The sequence below is a fragment of the Schistocerca serialis genome, chromosome 7 (genome assembly GCF_023864345.2).
Source record: "Schistocerca serialis cubense isolate TAMUIC-IGC-003099 chromosome 7, iqSchSeri2.2, whole genome shotgun sequence".
NCBI classification, from domain to species: domain Eukaryota; kingdom Metazoa; phylum Arthropoda; class Insecta; order Orthoptera; family Acrididae; genus Schistocerca; species Schistocerca serialis.
The window spans coordinates 397605680-397617945 of NC_064644.1; the positions used below are offsets into that span (position 1 = coordinate 397605680).

Genomic DNA, 12266 nt, shown 5'->3' on the forward strand with positions numbered 1-12266 from the left:
AAAGAACCTTGCTTTTGCAGGCAATGCTCTTACAGATAGAGCTATTTAAGCAAAACTCACGACGACACTGTTTCAATTCTACCAGTACCTCATCCATTTTACGATTCTAAATTATTATTATTATTCTGGGAATGACTGCTAGGCCATGACTACTGATTTCTCTGTTGACATCCTTTTTTTTTCCTTCCATGAGTGCTAGTCTAGTAAGCTATGCAGGAGGACTTCTGTGAAGGGTGGAAAATAGAAGAGGTGTACTATCACAAGAGAAGCTGTAAGGGTGGATAATGTGTTGCACTTGGATAGGTCAACCAGGAGGAGCATTGCCCTAGAAAGACTAGGTCCAGATTAGAGGCATAGTCCCATACAGTATCAAAACTACAGTTTTCAACATCAATCTTGTCAACTTCTGCAGCTGAATGGTCAGAGAAGACCCAAATTTTATCTTCTCCCACTACTAATGATTATTTCTTGGTGGGAAGACAAACAGGTCGCCTCCCTGTTATGAGAAAAACTATGGCATTACTTTAAGGCTGCAATTTTAAAAGATGATGTTAATTACAAAGAGAGCTGTGTATTAACCACACATTCATCCAATACAGTTTAGGAAGTAAATGAAGTTCTAGTTCATTGGCAGAGGTCGATACAAAATTAATTTAAGGACTTTAAACATGTGTTTCACTTATGAGCAATGAAACACATTCTTCACAAAGCAAGTGTTTCACTTAGGTACAGCAAGACACATACATCGCAAGGCTAAAAAAGAAAGCATTTTTAACATTGCAGTGCATTCTTTTCATGTGACCAAGCTTCACTACTCCTCCCACCCTGGTTGTTACATTTCATTCGAGAGCTGTATGGGGTCATAATCATTCTGATTTACAGAGATAAAACAGTTTGTGTAGCTATGCCACTGCATTATAGTGTCAACTGGACATGGATTGTAGACATGACACTGCTGTATAGCAATTAATGATCATTATTCCATATTGGATTCTCTAAATTTAATGTAGACTCTGAATGGCGGAAATGACTAAGGGTGCCCTATGTAAGTTAAAACAATCAGAAATTGTTGAATCAGAGTATTAGGCAATTACTGACTGACTCAAGAGAAAAATAATAATATAAGGAAGTTGGGTAAGACTGACATTGTGAAAGCAGCAGAGAAATAACTTGGTGAAAGAAAAAGCCCAGTAGAAATTCTTTGACAACAAAGAAGATGCTGAAATTAAACTTCATAAGGAGAACATATAAAAATTAATCATGTGAAAAGGAACACAGATGTTTAAAATAAAGAGAGATTGTCAAAATGTGCAAACTGGCAAAGCAGCAATGACTAGGCTGGTAGAAGTGCAAAGTTGTATACGCACACCTGTATGACTGTAGAAAAGATAGAAGCTGCATAAAGTAACCTTCAGAGATAAGAGAAGCTGCTGTATGAAAGCAACAATCATTGATGATTACAATGTCTGAAGGGCACTGTATTGTGAAGATGCAGACACTGTATAAACACAGACATTGTAACCACCTATGATGTATCCATGACTCAGTGGGCTCAAATGACTATTTAATATCTGTCTTTGTGTGCAGCTATCATGAACTGTGTGAGCATGAAGGTTGTGACTATGTGGCATGTGGAAGTTTGGATCTGCTCAGCATGCTCCAATAGCTCAAGTGGTCAAGGTGACTGCTCATGATAAGTAGGAAATCTGGGTTCAAGTCCCAGTCTGGCAAAAAATTTTCGTGTGTTGCCAACAGCTGACATCAAGACATAGTCAGAGAATGTGAATCTATTTCGTAATGAACACCAACAATCACATACAAAATCAGTGCTAAGCAAAGAAAAGAAAAAAAAAGGTGAGAGGGATATGTGAAGGACTGTATAAAGCAAAGAACACAATGGGCTGTATAAAGCAAAGAAGACAATATCATGGAAAGGTAAGAGGAAGTGGATGAAACCGAGAAAGAGGACACAACAGCATTAGGAGATGTTGATAGAGCCAAGGGCCAAAGTCGGCCGAGCCACAAAGTCAACAAACAGGGTGAAGAAACATTGACAAGAAAGATGCAAAATAATGCAAAGGTTATCCAAAGAGTTGCACACACACACACACACACACACACACACACACACACACACACACACACACAAAGAGAGAGAGAGAGAGAGAGAGAGAGAGAGAGAGAGAGGGGGGGGGGGGGGGGCACTGAGCAAAACCTGCTATTAGGTATTATTTCTGTACTGTTTCACAATTGGGGACAAAGACTCTTTCATCAGAGAACATAGATTACAATCTCAGATTCTCAAAACCAAATCGCAAATTGATATTTGACAGTTACGTTTACTAGTACTACACAAGCTGAAAGACCATGATGCTCCACAGATACAAAGCTCCTCACTGCCATAGTGAAAATATTATTGTTTTCCTGATACTATTAAATTATATTAATTATTTACTTACATTAAGCATCTTCTCATATTGTGCAGCCATTTCCATGGTATTACTACTGTAATCCAATGTGTCTTTCCATGAATGTAGAAGAAAAGCAAATCTCAGTTGTCTTGCTGAATGTTTCTTCAAAGCATCGCGTATTGTTACAAAATTCTTCAAAGATTTTGACATTTTGCAGCCAGCAATCGTTAAATGACCTGAATGTAGAAAATATCGGACCCAGTGACTATTGTCATAGTAGGCCTACAACACAAACAGAAACTGTTGTATTAACAAATGATGGAAGTTATGAAACAAATATATGTACAGACATACATTGATCCACCAGCATATCATGACCACTGACCCACCATCAATATACACGTGTCCGGGCGATAGCAGTGTCACCTGGCAAAGAAAGACTGCTAGTCACACACACACACACACACGGAGCATGCAATATCAATGAGCATGCTGTCCATGTGTAGATGGGGAAGGCATGCAATCTAAGTGTTTGACTGAGGGCAGATTGTGAAGACCTGGAGGCTCGGCATGAGAATTTTGGAAACTGTACAACTTTTTGGGTGTTCAAGGAATGCTGTGGTGTCTACAACACGTGACAAAGAAGGTGAAACCACGTCCAGATGATGTGGGTTTGGGCGGCCACCCCCCACTACAGATATCGCACATCATAGGCTGGAAAGACTGGTAAAACAGCACAGACAGTGAACTGTGGCAGAATTAACATCAAACTTTAATGCTGGGCAGAGTACAAGTGTGTGTGAACACACAATATACCTAACATTCCTAATGATGGGCCTCTGCAGCTGCGAACAGTGCACGTGCCAATGTTAAGATCACAACATCAGCAACTATGACTGAAATGGGCACATGACCATCAGCACTTGACAGTGGTGCAGTGGCATGGTCTGATGAATTCCAATAATTTCTTCATTATGCCAATGGGTGGGCGCGAATCCAAATTCTTCCAGGGGAAGAGCTCCTTGACACTTGTACTGTGGGACAGAGACAAGCTGGTGGCGACTCAATTATGCTCTGGGGAACATTCATATAGGCATCCAAGGGTCCTATGGAGCTCATTCAAGGCACCATGATGGCCAAGGAGTACTGTACACTGGTGCAGACCACGTACACCTCTTCATGACAATCATGTTTACCAACAGCAGTGGCATTTGACAGCAAGATAATGTGCCATGTCACATGGCTAGAAGTGTGATGGAGTGGTCTAAGGAACACAGTGGTAAGTCACCTGATCTGAACCCAACAGAATGCATCTGGGATGTGATTGAATGTGGTGTCAGAGCTCATCACCCACCTCCCCAGACTTTACAGGAATTAGCAGGAATGAGATAACTTGTGTGTGCAGATGTGATGCCAGCTCTCCCTCCAGTGACCTACATAGGCCTCAAGGCCTCACTGCCTCAATGACATGATATGTTGCTACTGTTATTCGTGCCAGAGGTGGACATACTAGCTACAAGCTATTAAGTAGGTGGTCATAACATTCTGGCTGATCAGTGAATGTGTATGAACAACTGAAAGAAACATACTTTCTGTCTTTGAGGCACAGAATGTGTGCATGCTGCCCCTCTCCCCCTCCATGAGCAATGAATGTCAACAAAATGGCAAAGACAGCCTACAACAGAGTGTACCGACTATTCCCAGCACAAGCAAAATGGCCAACATTTGGACATGTGTTTACAGCACATTTTCCTAGTTTTCACCAGTACTACCTCCTGTAAGAATAAACAGACACTGTATATACTTGAAGTGGATGTTTTTCCTAAGAACCACCAGGTTTGCTTTGGTAGATATCTGCAGTTTCATTTTGCAATGCGTAGCATTTCACCCTGCATTTCATGTGACACCCAGTGCTAATAGGATGTATCAGTTTATTTCTCTTTGAAATCAAAAAGCTTTTTACGTGGATCTTTATGTGCTACTAGTCCCATACTAGTTTGGTACAATATTCAGCTTAATGACTGTATTAACAAGGACATGAAAACATGAAAATCAGTCAGAACTCCAGTAATCACTGAGTTTCACTGCTGTATGGCAATGGTGTTTTATCATTGTAAATCATATAAATTCAGCAAACTAAACTCTTCTTGATGTCCACATGCTCACTACTCTGTCACTCCATTTAAAATGCATATATACAAATTTTACCACTTTTTTATTGGCACAGATGATTATCCTTTCAAGCTTCATGTTGTTCTTGACAAAAGTGTTCCAGATAGCACATTTCGGCTCAACACAGATGCACCAAAATCATCTGCAGTCAGTTCTGGAAACTGAATGAGGTGAATCTGGTGACAATAAAAGTGAGTATCTCCAGTCATAATCTGATTTACTTTGACTTCTTCCTTGTGTTCTATGGTTTTCACACTAGCCAAAAAGCATGGTTTTGGTTCCTTCTTCCATATATTATTTCGAGTAATATATATCTACACCAGCCAACTACTATTTCCTAACTAACATTTTAAATTCTTATTGTTTTATTTATCACCATTTTAAGGTACTCTTACGTGTCCTGTTGTTAGCTTGCAAACTCTGAGGTATGCCAAAAAGATATTGACCTTCAACACAACACTAGCTCAGCTTCTGCCAAATATGATTTTTAGAATTTCTTAAAAACCAAAATGAATGAAAGTACTATGAACATCAAGTTTATGTTGCATCATTTAAATTGTGTTTAATAATCCAAAAAAATTTGAATACCATTCTCTCTGCAGCACTTTCACAAAATTAATAGCACATTACTGCCTATAAGCACTTTTGTGAGTACTTACCTCAGCCTGGGCTAGCTCATTGTCATGGTGTGGGAAACGTAGGTCAACACCTCCTGTGTGGATGTCCATTGATTCACCAAGAATATTAGATGCCATTACAGAGCACTCAATATGCCACCCTGGGCGACCATGACCCCATGGTGAGTCCCACCACGGCTCTCCTGCTTTTGACTTTTTCCACAGAGCAAAGTCATTTGCAGAACGTTTCTCTTTCAGTCGATCTTCTGATATACACAGGTCACCTGAGAAACAAGCGTAATCATAACGGATCTTATAAAAAGTCACTAACATACCGCCCCCCATGGGAAGACAAGAAGAAATGTGTGTGTGTGTGTTATTTTTTTTCAATGGTTTAGTGTGTGTATTTTTTGTTTATCATATATGCCACTAGGATTCTATGTCCATTTTGCATGGTAATCTATGATAGCTACTACAGGCAGTAATCTACTGCAAATTTTAGTACCAAACACTTATTCAGATTCCCCGCCTAGCTTGAGTATCAAAAGTGAAAACACTTCAGAGATATTCAGGCTCCTGGCAACAGCCGTGGCTTGCTCCTGCATGATGTGCAGCAGCTGCGGCACGCACATCAGGGGGAGCCGCCCTCCTGACAAGCATTTACCACTGGTTACTGTAGCCTGGCTATTGTTAGCCTGTCTTTACTAGCGACTGAAGCCTTTAGTTACATACCATTGAATACATTTATTTATCAGAATGAGATTTTCACTCTGCAGCGGAGTGTGCGCTGATATGAAACACATCCCCCAGGCTGTGGCTAAGCCATGTCGCCACAATATCCTTTCTTTCAGGAGTGCTAGTACTGCAAGGTTCGCAGGAGAGCTTCTGTAAAGTTTGGAAGGTAGGAGACGAGGTACTGGCAGAAGTAAAGCTGTGAGTACCGGGCGTGAGTCGTGCTTTGGTAGCTCAGTTGGTAGAGCACTTGCCCGCGAAAGGCAAAGGTCCCGAGTTCGAGTCTCGGTCGGGCACACAGTTTTAATCTGCCAGGAAGTTTCACATTTATTTATGTTTGTGATTTGGATTACTCTCTGGATTGTTTTATAGGCTTAAGACAACTTTTCTATGCTCTGGGCTTGTTTTGGATGTTTGTTCACTTTGTGATATCCTCTGTCCTGTATCTCTGGGACCGCCCATTTCATTCTGCCAGTCTCAACGTTACCACCAGTGTGACTTATCATAAACTATGTTCTATCTACAAAGAGTAAGACAGAATACAAAACCTCCCCCCCCCCCCCCCCCCACCCGAGTGAGCTTCTCTTCCTTTTCAACCTTCCTCAACTTATTTCTCTCCCCTCCCATATGAAAGAGCTATTAGTAGGAAATGTGTCACTTTTACTTTTAACTGTGTGCCTATCAGCAGTACTACATATTTCACCGTGTGAAGGATCGGTGATGGCCACCAATTCTGTCTCATAATATACAACTTACAATTTGTCATACTGTTTTGCTAGCTCTGGGCTGATGCATGAAGCATGTGCAGCTTCCTTCTAAACAGAGTTGAGTGCATGTATGGTTAGGCATCTGGTACAGCACTACAGCAGAGCTAATAATCAGCAGTTAGTATCAGACACCTGTATCTGTCTCTATTGGCTAATTGTTACGGGGGCTTGTAGTGAACCCTCTTGTTAGCCTTACCAATTTGGTGAATGGAGTCCCGCAGCTGCTAAACTGGTAGTGCTGCAGATCCAGAGCCTAAGTGCAGTAGATTAGAGATTTTTATATAAACAAGAGAAGTGAAGAGTCAGTTCATCAGGTGACATTGCTGAAGAATATAAGGATATTTAGTTTCACCACTCAATTTCTTTTTAGATGGCATGATCCTGTTAATAGTGTAAACTTGTTTCCAAATAAGAGGTTTGGGTAGCAATGTTGCCTGACCAAACTGAACAGTAAATTGCTTACATAGAGTTCAAAGTGAGTCTGTGAAGTCTAAAGTCTGCAGTAATGTATTACTAGTTTTTCCACAAGATAAATCAAGATTCATGCTCGAAGTTCAATTTTGTAACCTACAGATGACTATATCTGGAGTATGTACTTAGTGCCCACAAACAATGAATCACACTAGTGCACTTATATAGGTGTCCTCAAGGTGGGGGACCTGAAAGGAAGCTCCTGCCCCTTCCCTCTGGAGTACAGAGCTTTTATTCATCATAGATTCCACACACTTCAAGAGTCTATAACCATCAGTTATCAATTTTTGTGTGTTGCCTATAAAATTTGGTTCTTGTGGCATGAATTGCCTTGAAACTGACCGATTTGAAAGTCTTGTACCCACTCCCTGGGAAAAATGCTGCTGACACCTATGCGTATTTACACATTATGCACACACAATGATGACAAGAATCTAAAATGTGGTCTCGTGTTTACTACTTTCTCGTGATTAATAACTTTATCTACCAGATGACAATGTATTTAAGAAGTCTAATGTATCAATAAATAAGAGAGCGGTATAATATTTCGATGTTCTTTAGCCTTATGTGTCACTTCAGCTTTCAGACTTTTAAGCATACAGTATTGTCTGAGAAAGTTGGCAGCAATCAAAACACAGTCAATACTGCATACTGTCATTTTATTTATTTTAAATTGCTAACAACTATCAGTCATTTCACTGAGTGGCTTATACGCTTACAGTGAAGCTGTAGAGCCTAAAGCAGATACAGTACCAGCCGTGTCAACTGTAATGACAGCCACACTCTGAATACATCCTTGAGGCATTACATTATCTTTAACATGATTAGTGCTGAAAGTGGCTCCAACTTACATCTCAAATACCCAATATGACTGGAATGAGATGAAAACTGGCAAGCAGCTTCAGACTATCCATTCACAGACCACAGAGGTGTGGCAACAGCAAGTAGTTTATCCCCATGACATTGTAACTGTGTCAGAGACAGCAAAGGACTTGGAAGAGGAATTCAACGGAATGAATAGTGTTCTGAAAGGAGGACATAAGATGAGCAGCAACAAACGCAAAACAAGGATAATGCAATAAAGGAGAATTAAATCAGGTGATGCTGATGGAATTAGATTAGATTACTTCATTTAGTAGACAGGTTTTGCTATTTGGGCTGCAAAATAACTGATGATGAGTGAAGTAGAGAGCATATAAAATGTAGACTGGCAATGGCAAGAAAAGCGTTTCTGAAGAAGGGAAATTTGTTAACACTGAATATAGCTTTAATTGACAGGAAGTCTTTTCTGAAAGTATCTGTATGAAGTTTAGCCACGTATTAAAGTGAAACAAGCTGATAAATAGTTAAGACAAGAAGAGAATATAGGCTTTTGTAATGTGGTGCTACAGAAGAAAGCTGAAGACTAGATGGGTAGGTCACGCAACTAATGAGGTGGTACTGAACAGAACTGAGAAGAAAAGAATTTTGTGGCACAACCTGACTGGAAGGGATCACCTGTTAGGACACATTGCAAGACTGCAAGGGGTCACCAGTGTGGTACTGGAGGGAAGTGTGAAGGGAAAATTTGCAGAGGGAGACTAAGAGGTGATTACAGTAAGCAGGTTCAGAAGGATGTAGGTTGCAGTGGCTATTGGAGATAGAGAGGCCTGCACAGGATGGAGTAGCATGGAGAGTTGCATCAAACCAGTCTTTGGGCTGAAGACCATGACAGCAAAACAATACAGTGAAGAATAAAGCAATACATTGGTCATGTATGAAAGCTTCTCTAACTGTGGTTTTGGACTGTTGTGTCAGAATCACAATGAAGTAGAGACAGGATGTCTCAATATTAAAGACATCAGAGCAGGTGTCAGTTTATCATTCTTTCAGGCAGATTGATTATTTCTGTTAGTCAGACTGGGCTGTAACTGTTCAAGTGGAGCATATTTTTCTCTGGCTTAAATAAAAGGCTGTGTCTTGTCAATACGGCGCAAATTCCCCTTCTTTCAATATGTGATTGACAATCCTGAAAATGTGTGTTAACTTTTAACACTGCCCACCATTCTTTTTTTTTCTTTTTTTTTTTGAGCCCTCCATCTAAATTCTGGAAGACTGCTAGGCATACTTATTAATAGCAAGAATTTTCAGTCATTTCAATACAGTACCACCCAACCTAGGATTTGGCCCTCAACCATGTTGTGAGACTCATATATCTACAGTCGCTGGTGCCTCTGCAATTTATGACGACACTTCTGACAGCCAGCTATAGTAATGACAAATTAGTTAAACTGCACAACAATTTATTATCGATAACCCTGACAATAGCACTGCTTATGTATCAGAACACTCAACTGAAAGTATCAAAAATATAACAGCTTAAAAATTTTAATTCCGAGTTTGCTGTCCAAGAGGTTGACAAGTGTAGGAGTAACTAATTCTAGCATGAGAAAAGTTAAAAAGTGAGTTTGGGACAATTGTAAGGGCAAAATAACAAAGCTAAACAAACACATTTCAGGCTTACAATTCATAATCAATACTGTAAGAAGAGATGTAAATCCACTCAAGAGAGAAAACCGGGACCTAATTTCAAGGCAAAAACTGAGTGAAATGATGCAGAACAAATGCAATAAATCATCTAAGTTGATAAAAGTTTCACCCAAAGCTAGTACTTCAATGATGAAAAGAACAACAAGCTCTGTAGAAGCCGTTACACTTTCCAATAAAAGCAAATATGATGTTTAGCAATGAAGTGCCCATGACAACTGCGCAAATGATCATGACCTTGAATAAAAGCAGCAATTGAAAATGAATGGTCTTTTTGGAAATCTCAACAACAAACATGGATCACTAAGAGGGGGGGGGGGGGGATAGTGTACTTTTATTAGCAAACTGGCATGATAGAACTCTATCTAATATGGTCAGAGAGACAAGCTGTGACACAAGAGTGACTGATGCAGTGAAATCTGCAGTGAGAACCAAACATGCTCCAGACACTGATTTTCAAATGAAAATAAAACAGGATAAAGGCTATCGTTTGCATAACGGACTCAAACGATGTAACTAAATCTACTTTATAGTTTGTGTGTAAGCAAAGAAATCTGGACAGCAAACATGAAAAGAAAGAAATTGTGTTCAGAATACATTAAGTGTGGTGTACTAGAAATAAGTTATCTGCACTAAAACCTGCAAATCAAGTGGGGAATGCACTTTAACAATGAAGGGAAAAGGGTTTGTGCTTGATTGCATTAATGAAATAATTAAATAGAAACTTTTAAGGAATAAAACTATCTGTTTCCTACTGATAACAATGAGGAAATTAAAATGAGCAAGAAAGAAGAAAGAACATCTGTGGTGCGTGTACTGTAAGACCTTCAGGACACACACCATCAGATTATTTGACTTGTCACTCTAATGAAGTAGGTGAGTGTCAGCAATATGTCTCGTGGTCTTATCGTGGTGTGTTTATCTTCTGCCGTTAGGTCAGACAATAGAAATGCCACTTACACACTTAGAGTGGCAGATTGATGGTAACCAACTTTAAACAGAACTTGATTAACTTTCACACACATTTATTAAAAATGATAAGTTTAAAAATTACTTAACTTGGTCTGGGATGCTATTTACAATTGACAATCTGAAGTTCCTTTGGTATTGGTACGTTAATCTTATTCTCACATATATCTCTGATACTTGCCAAAATTGTCTATACATTTATCTTCATGGCTATGTACAGGAATATGGTAATCTTATTAGGCACAGACTGAAAATTGACTATAGACTGGTAAAGACAAATTTAGAACTCGTACAGACTGGTACAGATTAATGCAGACTGGTACAGACTGGTGCAGACAAATGCAGACTGACTAATCGGAGGTCTGTACACTCATTATAATACCTCGAGCGTTCATGTATCACTGCGTGAGTGTGATCCGCGAGGAGAAAAGGTTCTACGTTAGCAGCAATCTCATTGGCTGTGTTACATATTAATATGCGGATCGGCGCAAGCAGAATTTGGTCCGTCTCTATGGCAGCGCCATCCTGTAGTGCAGAGACGGATGAGCGCTGTGCCTGCGCTGTTGTGCTTAGCGGGGCGCGGTCTAGTGGGAAAGTTGTGTATGCGCTGACTACGCGGAACTATATACACAACAACATCCATCACAACTGGTGACCTAAATTTAAACTAAAGGTATGTGATGCTGTAAATATGACACCCAACTACCTAGTCATGAATAAACTCAATCTAAAAATTTCTCACTATAATGTACATCCCTGCACAATAATATTGACAAAATTAACCCAATATTAACAGACGAACTAAAGGATATCTTAGTATTAAGTGTTTTGAGCACTGGCGTAACCTTGAAGTAATTTAACATATAAAAATAAATACATTCATTCTGCCTTACTACTACAGCAAAGAGAAAGAAAAACAGAAGGCAGGGTGGAGTAGCAATTTACATTAAGAGAAACATACATTTTACTACCCTGTCTGACTTAACTGGGATGGATGACAAAAAGGCTACAAAAATAAAATAAGCTATAAAAATTACTAAGTTCAACACGTAATTGTTGTCAGCAACAGGCAGAAGATATTCTTTGTTGGTGCTGCACATTTTAGTGATTTCCGCTAAGATAAACTATTGCTGCCGTGTTCTTCACTGGCACACCAGTGTAGAAGTGTGCACAGAATCAGCTAAGTGAAAAATCCGTGCAATACACAAATTTATTTGTATAAAAAAGCCTACTTTGGAAAGTTCGTTTGTGAGAGACTATGTACAAGAACTATGTGCCAGTCTGAAAGTTCTAGATTTGCTTATTTTACAGGTCACGTCACTTCTGCATAATCTTTCAATGATTGTATCAATACCTGTTTGTGTTGTGATATACTGTGAAATTTCAAACATTAGTGAGTGCTGCAATAAACTCATACTGTTATCGTCAATTATAGGCTTAAACTTAATTGTGCGCTTTCACTGCAGAACTACTTAAAAATCTTGGACCAAATTCCCTCAAAGAACTCACTCAAATCATCACAGACATTTGGCAGACAGAAAAACTACCAGAAGATTGGAAATGCGCCCTAATTCATCCACTGCATAAAAAGGGAGACATGG

General features: G+C 39.5%; 1 protein-coding gene across 4 annotated transcripts in view; it reads right to left on the reverse strand.

Moving 5' to 3' along the window:
- LOC126412069 (cysteine--tRNA ligase, cytoplasmic) overlaps window positions 1-12266 on the reverse strand; it is a 78483-nt gene that overhangs the window by 32943 nt on the left and 33274 nt on the right. For all 4 annotated transcript variants that reach the window (XM_050081464.1, XM_050081463.1, XM_050081466.1 and 1 more), the window contains exons 6-7: window positions 5243-5484; window positions 2460-2693 (exon numbers count right to left, since the gene is read on the reverse strand). In XM_050081464.1, coding sequence (XP_049937421.1) covers window positions 2460-2693; window positions 5243-5484 — 476 coding nt within the window. The remainder of the gene's footprint in view (window positions 1-2459; window positions 2694-5242; window positions 5485-12266) is intronic.